This window comes from Sorex fumeus, unplaced genomic scaffold (assembly GCF_029834395.1).
Source record: "Sorex fumeus unplaced genomic scaffold, SorFum_2.1 ptg000058l, whole genome shotgun sequence".
NCBI lineage: Eukaryota > Metazoa > Chordata > Mammalia > Eulipotyphla > Soricidae > Sorex > Sorex fumeus.
Genome location: NW_026606115.1, coordinates 14,045,694 through 14,063,587, shown reverse-complemented (window position 1 = coordinate 14,063,587; position 17,894 = coordinate 14,045,694). Strand labels below are relative to the sequence as shown.

The following is a 17,894-nucleotide window of genomic DNA, read 5'->3' as shown; positions in this document are numbered from 1 at the left end:
TTCGGAAACAAGGCATAAGTTTGGTGTTTGGTACTACAAGGATTCAGAGATATGGTAGACACAGCATGTCCCCAGTATTTTTGAGTACTAATTTCTTACTGATCATCCCCTTGAGAGAGGAAAAATAAAATTAGTTAACACATTTACTATCATTTTAATTACATGGCAGTTTATTTGTATTTATGAAGCTTAAAAACATGAATAATGACCATATGGAAAGGTCTGAAGATCACTGTATCACTGTCATCTATTGTTCATCTATTTGCTCAAGCAGGCACCACTAACATCTCCATTCCTCCTAGCCCTGAGATTTTAGCAGCCTCTCTTTACTCGTCCTTCCCAGAGGTGCTGCATTGGAGGCTCTTTCAGGGTCAAGGGAATGAGACTCATTATTGTTACTGTTTTTGGCATATTGAATATGCCATGGGGAGCATGCCAGGCTCTGCCATACGGGTGGTATACTCTCAGTAGCTTGCCAGGTTCTCCTCGAGGGAGAACTAGACTATAAGAGGTCACACGACCGTAAATGCGGCCGTGAGCTTCTGGGAGTTTTGTTTTATAGTCTCTGGATTTTGGCCTTTAATGGAATTGCATGGTAACTGGGGCCAGTTTGTGGGTGTAACTGCCTAGCTACTGGAAAATGGGGGATTTTGGTGGAGGAGGCCCAGTCCTGATCTGAGAAGGCTTGGAGATCTCATCCCCAGGTCCCGCACTCCTGGGTTCCTAAGCAAGTTCTTACATGTGTGACGCTCATCTGAATGTGTGGAGAGTGACCTTGAGCATGGCTGTGGCTGGGTTCCGGAGTTCTTTGGCTGCCAGGGCTTTGCTCAAGGCATGGAGGGAAACTCAACACGCCCCCCTCCAAGGGGCCCCAGTGAACACAGTCTGGAGATAAGTCAAAGAACCAAGAGCATACTTTGCAGGATGAAGACCTAGGTTCAGCCCCTGACACTGGTTACCTGAGCACTGCCAGGAGTGACACCAGAATTCTGATCTGAGGGCAGTTCAACTAAGCAGTTAATAAGCACAAACTGTTATTTCCCCCAAACAATGATCATTTTTGTTCAACGTACCTTTTGTCTTTTTACCTGGACACACCTTGCAGCACTTTCCATCTATTTTTTGAGGGTACTTGCAGGGGTAGCGATTGGGACAGTGAATTTTCTTACATTCTTGCTTGGTGACATTGCAAGTACATAGCACACACTCAACAATGCCAAATGCCCGGAGGTTTGGGTGCCAGGACTCGCCATGAGAATAGGTTTTTCCATTGGAAACACATACTGAAAGGGAAAAAATGGAATGAGAATTAAAGACTAGAGAACTAAAATGGATCCCTGTGCTCAAATCTCAATTCCTGAACGTGTTAAGAAATGTGTCTTCCTTTTTATCATGACCTGGCATGGAGATATTAACCTAAAAGACAGTTTGGACCTCTTTTACAATCAGCAACTCTTCAAGCTCTTAGCAGTGACCTCTGAATACTCTCAAGTTCTTGACACATATTGGGTCATCAATAAATTTTGAAGGAGAATTAAATTAATGAAAGTAGAGTTTTATCTGTCTTGAATATATGATACGGAACTTTAAGTACGATGTAGTATTAGTACCTGAAGCTATATTGAGGACTAATATCACCCAAATACATGTGCTTCTATGAGTGAAAATTTTCCCTTGAGATTTGCTACCCAGGAAAGCTATATGTAAAAATTAATATGCTTCACAGTGGACCTGTACTTTCCAGGTCTTGAAATAAACCCACTGGAAATGTAAAATTCTATGAGAGTATGATTTGTAAACATAGATTTACATGAAAATTCATGTTGCTGTCCTGTTCTCAGGTACAAGTGGAAGGTACTTAAAGAAGATTGAGAGGGCCAGGATTCACACCTATTGGGAAAGTTATTAAAGGGTGTCTTTTATATATCTAATCCCCATCAGTGTCCTCTCTTTACAGTGGCTACAGAGATTCAGCTACAACAAATCACTGCCTGCCCTTCAGGTATTCTTGTGTGATCTCACATTTGTTGAGATGAAGTGGAATCACTGGCTTCAAATTTTTTGAGCATCAAGTATTGGACTACAAGACAAAGGCCTGTGAAGGGAAGGGGATGCAGGAATATCCTATAATGCAAACCAAAGGAAACTATCTCCTACTATAAGGAATGGAGCTCGACTTCAGGATAAGAGGTGCATAGGACTGAAAATGAAGTTTTGAGAAGTTCTCTCAGTTTGTGAGAGTGCTGAGGCATTCTGGAGATTTCAAGCCATGACTGGGTCTGGATGTGTTTCTCATTATTCCCATCACCTCATCATACCCAGGGAGACCTGTCTGCATCCCAATCAATAACATCTCTAGGGTGGGTTGTATCACTTAAGGTGGGGCTAGGGTAGAATAAAAAAAGCCTCACTTGGGGCGTTTCTAGGAATTGACTGATTTGGCTAGAAGACAATGGCCTCAGAAGGATGAATCACCAGCTATTTCTTTCTCATCAAGTCCACTGGGTCACATTAGAAAATATGGATGATGTTGGCTGCCTTTTACTGTCATTTGCAAGAACTGTTATAGTACTAGACACTCAAACAGGTCAATATATGTGAAGATTTCCAAGAACTCAAGGAACCAGAGAAGATCCCAGCCTCACAGTGAGGTAAAATGGGGACTTGATAGCTGAATTGTGAAACTCAGTGCTGTGGACAGACTTACAAGAGAAGCCAGATGTGTGATTCTCTTTTTCCCTCACTTCTCTTTCCTTTCAGATTTCTTTTGAGATAGTGGTATGTAATTGGGTATACAGTCCGCTTCAGGAAAATGTAGGCTGAACTAAAGTCCTAATGGCAGCATCCTTTTTCACCCTCTTTGATTTTGTCAAGGTAACAAGTAGAGGTGGTTCAAAGGAGTAAATTGTTAGCAGAAGGGCTAAGGAACAGTAAGCAAGATTCAGAAGTTATATAACTAGGTTCTGTCTCCCCTAACCATTTGGACTAAACAAACAATCCATACTGGGTGAGGGCCTACACCCTAATGTACACAGGGTGAAGTCAGTTCTCAAGAGGAAAATGCAGCCTTCACCCCACCAACAAATGTCCAAGATAATTTTGAATCATCTTGCTAGGGCATTGAGCAGTGGGAGTGGGAACAAGTGATTCTTCAGTGAACTATAATAGAAAGGTCAGGAGCGAAACTCCAGAATCCAAATCAATGGGAGCAAATGAATAAATGTAAACCAGCTGGTCTTTTGTAAGACACAGAATCAAGGGATGAGACTCTGCCCAGAAAATGAAGAGGCCTATGAAAATTATTGGATTTAGAGTTTTCAAAGTCCATTCCCTGATATTTTTAAAGACTTTGAAATACTTTCACAGCAAATGGAATCTATTGGAGGCAACTTAAGATTTAAAATCAAATTGGATCTTTACCTAATTCCTTCTCCTCCTTTTAAAAATTCATATCAGAATGCCTTGGAAGTTAAAAATAATAAATTTCAAATCAAACCCAGATCAATAGTAAATATTTCCAGTTCTTTTAATACATCACCATTTTATTAAGAGCTTTATTTTGATTGTTCTTCTTTTAAGCCTGTTAGTTTCAAAAGCAATTTAATTTTTTTATCTGTAATCTGAAATTTACATCTAACTAGTAACAGATGTGATCAACTAGCTTTGGCTTGACTAGCTTTGCTGAGATTTATAGTAGGAGTTCTTTGTAACGGATTGTTTTTCACCCATGTTATTCAATCATTTGGTTTAATAATTTATTACCTTTAACCTATTCAGAGAACTGCCTTTGATTTGTTTTTCCTTTAAAGGAAACAAAACACGTTTGCGGTTTCATAAAAAGGAACCAGCTGAGCTTTTGCTTCAAATTGCTGGTTGATATGATACCTTAAAAAAAGTAATAAGCAGTCAATAGATTGAACTTCCCCACCCACACCCACTACTTTGGAAGAGGATGCGTTGGCGGCCAGAAAGCTCAAAGCAGGAAGTGTTCCTGAACAGTACCATAGACATGTGTGGGTGCCTATTGGTTAGCAGGGAAGAGTGCATGTCAGTGTTAAGCTACTTAGCCTTCCCAGGCTCAGCCAGTAGGTCTCTGGATTTCTCACGGGATTACTCATTTCTAAGAACAATCTCCCTGTTTAAAAATTTGAGGCCCTGAGTATGTACATTTAATAAGAACCCCAGGATGAGGCATGAGAATAGACATTTCTAAGGCATAGATTGGCAAGAGCTTCAGAGCATTTTAAGTAAGGTATTCATTCCACTTGGGAAAAAACACTCATTCTGTTAAACACCCAAAGATTCTTTAATGCCCAGAGGCAACTAAGAACATGTTTGAGGCTGCCATATTTTCTTTGTACTCTTGACTTTTTCTTTTAAATAAGGATAGATGAAACTGAAACACAAACTATGAAATACATGACCAGGGAAAACAGGGGTTAGGAGGACTGGTCAATGGTTATCTATCCACAAGTGTGTGTGGCTGAGGATAGGTAAGATAGAGAAGAATGATCACGCTGGACAAGAACTGAGGGTTAAAAGTAGGTAACGGGATATTCTTGATAACCTATCAATATTGCAAACAACAATGCCCAAAAGAAGCGAGAGAGGTGTGAAAGCATTTTGCTCCTGAGAACTGACCTTACCCTGTTGCTCTTTAGGGTGTAGGCCCTCACCAAGTATGGACATTGGAATACTGTATGACTAAAATCTGATCATGAACAGCTTTATAAGGGTTTATCTCACAGTGGTTCAATTAAAAAGTTTTTTATGTAGGAGTACTGCTATCTATTCAGCCATTGATTAGTCTGATTGAATTGTGTATGAACTCCATCTTAGTTTTTTTTCCATTTTTTAATAATTTTATTTATTTAATCACCGTGAGATCAGTTACAAAGCTTTTGGGTTTAAGTCTCGGTCATACAATGAAACACCCGTACCTTCACCAGTGCCCATTCTCCACCACCAAAAACCCCAGTACACCTCCATCCCACACCCTCCCCCTACCTGTGGGGCAGATGATTTCAAAATTACTTTTTCTCTTCTTTGATTACATTCAATATTTTGATATGAGACCCACAATTATTATTTGGGATTTTAGCCCAAAACTCAGATCTGCCGAAAAGGCAACAGTAGACAATTTGTTTTCTATTGCTGGTTATGAATAATATATGATGTCACGTGTCTGCAGTAGTGGCCACGCAACTTTGAAATTCTAAAATTTTGACAATTAAATCTGGAGGGATTTCGTAAAAAAAAAAACCTGCTGGGTTCTGAGATTTGTTCCTGAGCCTCTGGGATCATGGTCATTAAGCAGCTTGATCAGGAGCCAGAGAAGCCGTTCATGGGCGGTGATTTGGGGTCTTGTTGGGATGGTGAGGAAAGGGCTGGCTCCACCCCCATCCTGTGAGACCCGTGTGTCTCGTACCTGTGGGCCCAAACCTGACTGTCCAATGGCCTCTGGAGGATGACAGCCACTGAACCGCCAAGGAGGAGCAGGCAGAGGGACAACACCCTTTCCCCCCTAGGGTGGTCCGGCAATAGTAACCTACTGCATGGCCAGACACATTTCTGCCAAAAGCCATTGGGTTTTGAGACTTGTTTCTGAGTCTCTGGGATCATGACTGCTAAACAGCTTATCACGAGCCAGAGAGGCCGTTCGTGGGTGGCGACTCAGGGTCTCGTTGGGGTGGAGAGAAAGGGCTGGCTCCACCCCCATCCCTTGAGGCCCCACATGTCTCGTCACTGTGGGCCCAAACCTGACTGTCCAATAGCCTCTGGAGAATGATGGCTACCGGGCCTCTGGAGGGAACAGGCCAAGGCACGAAACCTATTCCCACCTGGGGTAGCCTGGCGCCAGTAACCTACTGCAGGGACCGGATGCATTTCTGCCAAAAGCCACTGGGTTTCAAGATTTGTTTCTGAGTCTCTGGGATCATGGCCGTTAAGCAGTTTGATCAGGAACCAGAGGCCATGCGTCCAATTATATAGCTGAGCCGGAGGTGGTTTGTGGGTGTGTTTCCCACATACCTAACTTTTGGCCATTTACTTTCTTGGTAAACTTTGCCCGAAGTTTTTGGGGTCTGGCCAAAGGCACAGCAGCAATTTTAGTATATCTGGAAGTCTGAAAGCGCCATCAGGCTGCTGATGCACTCACCTCACAGGTACAGATTGACCTGCTGGCGGCATCATATCCCATACAATTAAAAAGTTTTAAAAGATGAAATATAAATTGTATTTAAGTATTACCTTAGATCACTTGACCACACATACTTTGTAGAATTTAAGTGGAGTGATAAACATGTGAATGCATAATATGCATGGGAGAAAGTGTTTCTTCTTAGTGCTAGTACTCCATACACCAGGGATACTGAAAACTTGCTATAAATTCACTGCAAAATAAATATCCCCCTTACCTTGTCCATGCTTGTGTTTGTTATTAATTACTATTTGAACAATGGTGCCTGAAGCTTGCTGGGAATCTATAAGAGCTCCTCGGTGACTTCTGGCCCCAGGAAAGCGGGGCAGACCTCCAGCCTGTCGGCTTGGTGTAGGATCATAGTAAGAGCGATGGTAAGAGTGTCTCTATAAAATATAAGAACAGGTTTAGTGCCCCAAACCCACCTGTGAAAATTAAAAAACATCTGATTATTATAAGTGATGAACTCTTATATTAAATGCATATCTACCAACATCAACAGAAGTACAGAAGTAAAATTGTACTGGCAATATGCAGATATTTTTCTCTCTTCTTATAGGTAGTTAAACTAGATTTACAGATAAACTGCTGAGGGAGAAAACAGCTTTAAAAGCTAATGCCTTCTAACTCCCAAGAATCTCACAATTGGGGTTAAGAAGTAAATTAGCAGACTGTAAGACAAGGCATAATATGATTTATGCCACAGGAGAAGTGCAAATTAGGATGAGAAAGAGAGCCTTAGTTGTGAGGGTGCATGTCCTGGGCTCTGAAGGTGGGTAGACTTTTTACAGGCAGAGTTGGTGATGAATATTCCAGGCAAAATTTCCAAGTTGAGGTGTAGTTGAAAACATAGAGTCCATAAAAAGGAACAGTTGAAAAATAACATTCCAAAAGTAGGTTGTAGCCAGATCATGGAGGACTTTGAATGACAGGATATGGTGTGAGGACTTTATTTGGTAGGCAATAAAGGTGAGAGTGTGGAATCCTTTGAGGAATATTTTTAAAAGTAGGAAAACATTCACAACTGTGTGATAGTGATACTGATACTATGTAGGGTGGAAAAGATAGTAGAAATATTCTATAAAAGATGAAATGAAACTCAAAATGCAAGTTACAGCATAAAGATCATACAGCAGGGCACACAGACTCTAGATATTTGCAGACAAAGAAATAGCTGTACAGAACAGTACAGAAATCTTGAGAGAGTATTTGTTGTTGTTGCTTACTACCTAGTACAATGTCTATCAAGTAGGCCTTCATCAAATATTTATCGGATGCAATAATATAAACTGTTGTTATTAATTACAGATTAGAATCTTAAGGTACAAAAAAATCTAACTGTTGCTCTTTTAGCAAGGATTCAAAAGGGATATAGGAAAAATAGTACATTGAAAAGGTTCTTGCCTTGCTGGTACTAACCTTTGTTTAATCCCCAGCATCAAATAAGGTACATTGAGCACCTCTAGAAGTGACCCAGGAGCACAGACCGAAGAATAAGATCTGAGTACTGCGAAGTGTGATGTAAACACCAAAAAAAGATTGATAACTAGGACATTTTCTGCTACCTTCTCCACTTATAGAAGTTTATGTAGACTAGGGCTAGGAGATGGCATGAAGAATAGAAACCCAAAGCTTAAAGCTAAAAATACTGTTTTTAAGGGCAACACAGAAATAAAGGGAGGGCCTATTAAAAAGTCTCTTGCAGACAATTTAAAAAGAAGTTCCTTATATTTAGCGAGAAATAACAGGGAACCCTGAGAAGGAAGTTATGGGTTCTCCTAACTCCACCAACCCATAAAACACTTTATTACAGTTATATTCCATAGACACATATGTTGCAAATTTAGCTTCAGAAATTATTTTGAGGAGAAGGGGTGACAGAAGAAAGGGAGAGCTAACAGGAACTGGAATAAAGCAAAGAACATTATTCCCTATATCTAAGAAAATTCCACAGTAGTGCACTGCTATTAAAACTCACACAAATGGCCCCCCAGCGCCATCTTACAGCACACAGCAACAAAGAATAAAACTGGCTGGAGGGCCCCACACCTCCCGGAGAATGCTCCGGGCCCCAAACAGAGCCGATATCACTGGGAGGTCCCAGATGGGGTAGGTGCTGTCTCCCCGCCTTCTCCAGATGGAATCCCGGTGACCATGAGCTTCTACAAGCATGGCTCTGGCATGCGGGTACCAGGACATTTTTTCCGAACTGCAATGGGGCCTCCCCGGCTCCCAGGCAACTTCTGATTCCAGAAGTCACGCCCACAACTAGCCCCCCAGCGCCATCTTACAGCACACAGCAACAAAGAATAAAACCGGCTGGAGGGGCCCACAGCTCCCGGAGAATGCTCCGGGCCCCAAATAGAGCCGATATCACTGGGAGGTCCCAGGTAGGGTAGGTGCTGTATCCCCGCCTTCTCCAGATGGAATCCTGGTGACCATGAGCTTCTACAAGCATGACTCTGGCATGCAGGTACCAGGACATGTTTTCCAAACCGCACAGCCTCTTACAAGGCCACGCGACATTTCCTTATATGCAAAGTGATCAACGGAAAGTAAATCATCCAACATTTCTCCCTGAAAATCAGTCTTGAAGGTGGTAGTAAAATCTGAGCAAAAGATAATGCCAAACCGAAATGCATCTGGACTATGTATTTAACTATGGTGCTATGCCACCTTGAGAGGGGAAGGGTGTCTGTCCCTTCACCTGTCCCCCTCTGCGGCGGCGACATGGTGTCCTGCATTCTTTAGAGCCTAATGAAAAGCTAGGTATTTGACTGCATTGACGAGGCACGTGGGGCTTCATGGGATTGGGGATGGAATTGGCCCTGCTCCTCACCATGACAATGCTCCGGGTTGCCACCCTCAAATGCCTCCTCTGGCTTCTGACTGACCATGAACCCAGAGGCCCACATACTAATCTAGGAAAACAGGGGTTTCTTGCAGTAATCCCTCTAGGTTTATTGCTAAAATATTAGAATTCCAAATTCGCGTGGCCGCTATATTGGCCATACAACATCATATGCTCTTCATAATCAACATTAGAAAACAAACATTCTAATGATGTCTTTGTGGCAGGTCTGAATATTGGGGAAAATTCCAAATAATAGTTGTGGTTCTTTTGTCGTAATATTGAATGTGATCAACGTAGAGAGAGAGAGAGAGAGAGAGAGAGAGAGAGAGAGAGAGAGAGAGAGTAAAGTGGAAATCTGCCACACAGGTGGGAGGTTGGTGGGAGGGGGTTATATTGGGGTTCTTGGTAGTGGAAAATGTGCACTGGTGAAGGGACATGTGTTTGATCATTGTATGACTGATTGAGACTTGGACTGAAAGGCTTTGTTACTGTTCTCACGGTGATTCAACAAATAAATAATATATATATATATATATATCTCACACAAATAAGAATATGCATCAATTTATTATCATGTATACTGATGGGATTCTCAGCGCAACTTTTTTTCGTTCCCACAATGCTTATGTATTTTTTCTTCCAGAGTCACTCAACTCCACAAATACAACTTATGAAACTTTTGTCCTTAATGGAGTTTAACAATGGAACATAGGATAATTTAGCATCCTGCTGATAATAAAGAGGATGTTCAACACTGCTGTAATTTGAGAGGAAAGGTAATAAACCCAGAATATTTTTTGGCAATGAGAAGTTCCCTGATCAATAAAGGTGATCACAAAATGAAAATCTTTTCTTTGGTCAGCAGGTTCAGAATCTGAACATCTGATAAGGGTAGAACAATGATTAAGATTCCCCCCAAATCTCAGGAATTTTTATCAGAGACTATGTTATAGACCAAACAGCCAATCCCTAAACCAGAATCTCTCCTATTGTAAGTTTTTTGTATTAGTTGAAATGGAGGCTATTGAAGAGAAGGATTTATGCAGGGTGACAAATAACGTTAAGCTTTTGCAGAAGGCAGGTGAGTAGCAGTAAGGGGCATGTAGGGAGAAGAGAGGAAGATGAATAGGAAGAACAAAAGAAACTGGGAAAGAAGTTCTGATTAAGCTGAGTGGTCCACAAACATTCTGGTGAAAGTTGCTCCAACAAAGTTCTATCAGATATAGAATTTGACAACCACATATAATAATTGTGTTCATCTCTACACAGAATCACCTGGTAGAGCTTTCAAAAATGATTGTTCATGTTTAGGTCCCATCTCCAGGGATTCGGAGGGAACTGGTTTTGATCAAAGCCTCAGCTTGGGTTTTCATATAACTCTCCAGAAGTCTCTAATTAGAAGTCAAGGGGTAGAATCACTGACACAAATTATTTTCTGCTTTGGTTTGTTGGTGGTGGTGTGTAATTTTAAGAGTACTGGTGTTTTTACAGTCATTTCCCTAAAGAAATTAAAGAGGTTATTAAAATTTAGTAACTTATAAGAAGAGAGAAATATATATTAGTGTCTTGGTTGGAAGTGAAATTGGAGCATATCTATTAAAAGCAGCTATAATGATTGAATGTCCTGAATTAAACGCCCAGATTTATGGAAAATTTATCTATAACAAAGGAGCTAAGAATATGAAGGAAAGTCTCTTCAAAAAATGGTTTTGGAAAAACTAGATCGCCAAATGTGAAAATATGAAATTAGAACAGTACATCCCAAAAGTAAACTCAAAGTGGATTAAAGATCTTGAGATTAAACCAGAATCTATAAAATACATTGAAAAAAAACATTGGTAGAAATCTCCGGGAAATTGGATGCAGAGAAGTCTTCGAGATGACCATGGAGACAACAGAGGCAAAAATAAAAATAAATGGATTTACATCAAATTAAAAGCTTCTGCACAGCAAAAGAAATTCAAGCTATAATTGGGAAACATTCTACTAAATGGGATAAAATATTTCTACACAAAACATAAGACAAAGGGTTTATATGAAAGACCTATAAAATACTCAGCAAACTCAAGAACAAAATAATCTAATGATCTTATCCAAAATGGGAAAAGGATGTGTGTGTATAATGGCATGCTGTATTATATTTATGTATATATATATAATGGCATGCAGCTTTAAGACAGTACAAAATCATGTGATTTTCCACAATATAAATGGGCATTTGTCTTGGATTTGATCTCTGACAATCCATATGTTCCCCCAAGCCTTCCAGGAGTCATCCTTGAGCACAGATCCAGGAGTAAGTCCGGAGCACTGCTAATTATGGACCCAAACAATAAAGAATTAGAAAAAATAAGTTGTGAATAGGTAGCTTGAGAGAACACTAAGACGAGTTAAACAGAAGGCATCAAAAATTATGCTTTGTAAATAATAATAATAATAATAGTAATAATAATAATGTCACTGAAATGTCACTGTCCTACCGTTGTTCATCGATTTTCTCGAGCGGGCCCAGTAACGTCTCCAGTGTGAGACTTTGTTGTTACTGTGTTTGGCATATCGGATACGTCACAGGGAGCTTGCCAGGTTTTGCCGTGCAGGCGAGATACTCTTGGTAGCTTGCCGGGCTCTCTGAGAGGGGCAATAATAATAATTTGGGAAATTGTGTAAAATTTCCCTTTCCATAGGTCAAACATGGTCAAATAATTCCTTATCAAAGCTTTTCAGTAGCTTTGTGAACACCTGTTTTATTCCTCACTAAAAGTTCTTATTCTTATAACGGTGACATGCATATATTAGCAGTTCAGTAAAGGTGCGGGGAAATGACTGAGGCAAGATTTTAAAGGCTGGAAATTGGAAATGGTTGTGCTTTGAGCAAAGTAAATAGAAATTTATTTAATTTGACAGTTCAGAGTAGGCAGGTGTCTTGTCTAACTGATACTGATCACTTTCCAACTCAACCAAATTTGCTCTGTGGTTACTCCCTCATGTACCCAGGTGGAAAGGCAATTGACCTGAGTTCCTCTCTTCTTTTCTTGGGACTCCAAGCCCAAGGCAGCAACACTACCTCACTTTGAAAGTGACTTCAATAGTCACTTTAAGATGTCAAAGCTCCAGGCCCTTTCAACAATTTCATCTCACTAATCCAAGCAGAAATAAAAGATAGCATCCATTAATTTTTCCTGATGATGCTCCTTTCATATTCTATACTTGGCATAGCCAGGGCATTATTGGAACCCAGGTAGGTTCCCAGATGTGTCTGAAGTCTGGAGACTTCAGTGTTTGAGTCCAGACTGTTTTTCTGAATTAGGAATAGGAGCAAAGGAAAAAGACCTCACCAATTTCTGTTTACTTTGTTCAAAGCATGGCTATTTCTAATTTCTAGTTTTAATACTTATTGAACAGATTTTATTTTCTACTCATTATTGGTTGGCAATTTATGGCTTTCTTACTTCTTTCTTATTGATCAATATGACCTTTACATATTTGCATGGGTGATTAGTTCTTTTTCTTTTCTTAGGTTCTTAGGTCATACCCAGAGATGCTCAGGGGTTACTCCTGGCTCTGTGCTCAGTAATCGCTCTTGGTGAACTCAGGGAACCATGTCCAATGTTGGGGATCAAACCAGGGTTGGCTGCATTCAAGGTAAATGTCCTACACACTGTGTTATTGCTCTGGTCTCATGGTGATTACTTCTGTATTTCTTTGTATTCTTTTAATGAATTTCTTTTTAAAAATTTTATTAAAGAGCCATAATTTACCAAAAAATTATGCTTTGTTTATTCTGATCAATATTTTGCTGTTATTTTGTTACTTGAAATACTGATAAATATCTCAGGTTTTCAACTCTTTTCTTGTGTTAGAACATTTACACTATTAAAGAAATTCCCTTGAAATTTGTGTCTTATTTGTTCTGAAGTCTAAGATTTTTACTGGCAGTGATGATAAAATGTTCAAAGTTCACAAATGGACTACAAAGTGTTTTCACAATACTTTTCATACTGTAATTATAGTCTTGCAAAATCTATTGTGAAAAACAGGGTAAAGATTTCCTTGAATTATCTACTAAATTTTTGTATGGATTTAAAATTCATTTAGTTATAAATTAAAAATAAAATTATATACTTAAAATGTACAATGTGATGATATACATAGTGAAATAATAACCACAATAAAATATTAGCATGTCCATTACTTCACCGAATTACACATTTGATGAATATACTGAAGCTGTTCACTTAAAATCTTCCAGTTTAAATTTATAATAAAGTATTTTTAATTATAATAATCATCTATAGTTTAGACTACATAGAATAGCACAGCGGTAGGGCGTTTGCCTTGCACGCGGCCGACCCGACGGGTCCGGGTTTAATTCCTCTGCCCCTCTTGGAGAGCCTGGCAAGCTACTGAGAGTATCTTGCCCACATGGCAAAGCCTGGCAAGCTACCCGTGATGTATTCGATATGACAAAAACAGTAATAACAAGTCTCACAATGGAGATGTTACTGGCCTGGTTGAGCAAATCGATGAACAACGGGAGGATAGTGACATCTTATAGTTTAATTATAATAATTATCTTATCTAATTATTTAGAACTGATTTTTCTTATAGCTAATATTTTTGCCTTATGAAGTTTAATTTTGAATAAAGTTGCATAAAATATGCTGTCCATATGGAAAACTCATTACGGGTAAATTTTGAAAATTTTTCCAAATTTTATGTGATCAAAATGTCAATAAATCAATACAGAAAAGTTATTGTAACTTATAGCAATATAGGATATGTAGAAATTTATTTTACAAGTAGTCAAATACATGTACAGTGCAGGTATATAACACATAGTTCTTGAGTTTATATTGAGATTGATTTTGTGTGAATGAAACCCAATCATGAATAACTTTGTAACTGTGCTTCTCACAATGATTAAATAAATTAAAAACAAAACCCAAAAAACCCTCTGACAATAACCTATTTTATATTGTTCTTAAATCTTATCATATCATAGACATCAATACATTGTTGGATAAAGGAGTAATGTCCAGTCAACAGTGATTTTCTACTTAAGACTAAAGTGTAATACAATATATCTCTATGTATATTCTATGCCTGATCACACAGTGTCAACCTTAAAAATACATATATCTTTAAAATGTGTTCATTTTAATTTAATTTAAATTTATTAAAATTGCTTTTAATTCTACATGTATCACAGAATAAGATGTTCAATTTGAAAAATATCTTCATTATGTCTTCAAATCTACACCTCCATGAGGATATTATATCTTAGTCACTAATAACCTAGGTCTGTATTTGGGAGGCTCCGGCCAGTTTTCCTTCCAGTCCATTGTTTTGACAAAGAATTTTTATGTTTCATGTCATTTTTATCCTTAAATCTTCCATTTTCTAATAGTAATTCTTTGAATAATCTATGCAAGGAGGAGTCAGAGTTTGGCTGTTGTCCAAAACAAAATTATGCTTGCTCTTTTGTTCTCTCTCTGTCTCTCTCATCTTCCTCCCTTCCCCCACCTACATCTCTATCCCTAGATTATCTCGGAGGACAAGTTCATGTGAAATTATAATTTGGAAATAAAGCACAAACTGTTTGGGCGTATTATAAAGTAATAATATTTTAAACCACTTCTCCTCTGTTCTGGGAACTTCACAAATTTGGTACATGGATGATTCTCAGTTCATCTGGCAAAATAAACCAATGCTTCAGTAGAATTGATATTTTGATGGTTCATTCTATATAGGAACATTCTATAAAGGAGCAATCTACTGAATATAAAATTTACCCTTAAGGCTGTCTTTTCTTCTCACATATTGAAAATTATATTTGAAAAGTATGTTCTGTCTGCTTAAGAGCAATGAATAAGTTTCAAATATTTCTCTCAGATTTAGAACAAATTCATATGCTCTAACGTTAGTAAAAAAATCTCAAAAAAATCTCCCCACCCATTTCACTCCAAGTCCCACACCCATTCATTTATATTGTGTTTACTAAATGCCTACGATGTGCCAGATACATGCTTTTCCTTACTCAAGATGATACTTATTATTCAAATCATATCACACAATATCTCCTGCTTTTAGAACAAAAGAAATATTTATTTGTAATAAAGTGGAACCATATGGAGATTTTAGCCTAATAGGCGCAAATATTTGTTTCGAAAGATAGGTCTTGAACTTCTTTGAAAATCAATAACTATTTCAAGTCCTACATTCAGTACCTGATCCCTTTTGCTACAGGAAGTAGAAGATTAAGTCCACCCCCATCACTAACAGTTTAGGAAGGACAATGAGGTTGAGAGATAAGGGGTGGAATTAGAAATAATTACACCATAAGACATAATCAATAATAAAGGCTAATTAATAGTATTACCAGCAAAATTGTTACAATGGCCCAAGAACTTAGAATTATTAGGTAAGATTGCCAGTTTAAGATTTTTAAAGTAAGGGAGTCCTAAATATGCTTTAGAACGGTTGTCAGTCACTAATTTAGCCTCTCTCAACTTCCTACTACAATATGAAATTGGGACTGAGAAAAGGAAATTTACATGGAGAACATGAAGGTTGACATCTCTTGTCGGGATTTGGAACAAATTTATTTAACACAAAGAAAAGTTCTATGAAAAAAAATTTTTCTTCGGGGTCTACAAACTTAGGAAGTTCACCCTTTCTTACAGAAGTGCTGCGATTTTAAGATATGAGTATCGCCTTCTACACTACAAGTCATCTTTCTACACTCGTTCAGAAATAGCACTGTTTATCAGATACTATGATTAAAGAATAAAGCAAATAAAAATCATTCATCTCTCAAAGATGTTGGCAAGCTTGTGATATGCAAGTCAAAAGTCACATATGTGAATATTTGGAAACATAATCAAAACAAGAGTGATATTTGTATTAGTCATTTTATGTCCTCTCTAAGTACATACACCCTTAATATCCATGTGTGTGCATTTTATTTTCCAGACCTCTGCCTTATATCCAGTTCCTGCTGAGAAATAATTCCTAAGGCTTTAGATACTCGTTTAATCTTATTCAATGCAAAATTAATTCATGCTCACTGAAACATATCACATTATACAGAGGATTAAAGTAAAGGTCAAATTGAAGCTAAAGGCATCTTAAAAGATGAAACACCACTGACCAAGCAAGAGGAAGTAATGATGAACAAATAGGACTACATTAAACTAAGAAGCTTTTGCAACTCAAAAGAAATGGTAACCAAGATACAAAGACACCCCACAGAGTGGGAATAATTATTTAACCAATACCCATCTGATCAGGGGTTAATATACAAGAAATATAAGGCACTGAGAATTTTACAAGAAAAAGACCTCCAATCCCATCAAAAAATCGGAAGATATGAACTGAAACTTCATCTAAGAAGAAATACAAATGATCAAAAGACACATGAAAAAATTCTCTACCTCTCTAATCATCAGAGAGATGCAAATAAAAACAAATATCATCTCACACCATAGAGACTGGCACACATAAAAAAGAACAAAAGCAAGTAGTGCTGGTGTGGATGCGGGAGAAAGGTACTCTCCTTCGTGGTTGGTGGAAACGCCAAGTAGCCCAGTCATTTCGGTAAACAATACAGACATTTCTCAAAAAGCTTGAATTTGAAGTTTCATATGACTCAGCAATACCACTTCTGGGAATATACCCTGGAGGCCTAAAAACACAATGCAGAAAATCCATCTGCACTTCTATGTTCATTGCAGCACTATTCACAATATTAGAACCTGGAAATAACCCAAGTGACTGAGAGCAGATAACTGGAAAAAGAAATGATGGTACATCCATACAATGGAATACTACACAGCCATCAGGAAAAATGAAGCCATGAAATTTGCATATTAATAAATAGACATGGAGAGAATCATGCTGAGTGAAAAGTGTCAGAGGGAAAATGACAGCTATGGAATGATTGGAGTCATTTATGTGATGTAAAAATAGTATAAAACTCAAGGACAGTGGAATCAAGGACCAGGAGGGATTGTGCACAACTAGAAGCTTTCCACTAGTTGTGGTAGTCGTAAGGCAGCTAGAATTGAGAAGGGTCCATTAAGGCAAAGATAGATGGAAATGATCACTGTAGCACTGTCCTCCTGTTGTTCATTGACTTGCTCGAGCGGGCACCAGCAATTGTGAGACTTGTTGTTACTGTTTTTGGCATACCAAATATGCCAGGGGGAGCTTGCCAAGCTCTGCCATGTGGGCAGGATACTCTTGGTACCTTGCCGGGCTCTTCGAGAGGGACAGAGGAATATAACCCCGGTCGGCCACGTGCAAGGAAAATGCCCTACCTACTGTGCTGATCATTCCTTTTTCATTTCCTTCCTTTCCTATCAATAGCGATAGGAAATGATCACTGAAAAAAAAACCTGAATTCTGAAAGTAGGTAAAGGGACAAATATGATAAACTTTCAATATATGTATTGCAAAACCATAATACCCAAAATGGAGGTGAGAGAGGAAGAGAAAGAGAAAAAAGCAAAGTCCCTGCCATAGAAGTAGGTTGGGGGCGGGAGAAGGTGGGAGGGAAACTGGTGATGGGACAGGTGATAGAACATTGTATGACTAAAACCCAATCATGAACAACTTTGTAACTTTTTCTCATGATGTCTACATATATATATATACATATATACATATATATGTATATATAGTGAAAAATCCACCTTTCTTCTTGTCCACTTTAGCACTCTGAACTGAAATGATTGCTTTTACTACACTGATAAAAAGCATTCCATATGCATCACATCCACGCTCATACACAATTTTTTGTAAGAGTACTGCTATTTATTCAGACATTGATTAGCTGATTGA

General features: G+C 38.5%; 1 protein-coding gene across 3 annotated transcripts in view; it reads right to left on the bottom strand.

The window, feature by feature from the left end:
- Positions 1–17,894, bottom strand: part of CHRDL1 (chordin like 1) — a 183,757-nt gene that overhangs the window by 17,120 nt on the left and 148,743 nt on the right. For 2 of the 3 annotated variants that reach the window (XM_056125803.1, XM_056125804.1), the window contains exons 8-9: positions 6,417–6,585; positions 1,074–1,283 (exon numbers count right to left, since the gene is read on the bottom strand). In XM_056125803.1, the coding sequence (XP_055981778.1) occupies positions 1,074–1,283; positions 6,417–6,585 (379 nt within the window). The remainder of the gene's footprint in view (positions 1–1,073; positions 1,284–6,416; positions 6,586–17,894) is intronic. The other variant, XM_056125805.1, reaches the window with a different exon arrangement.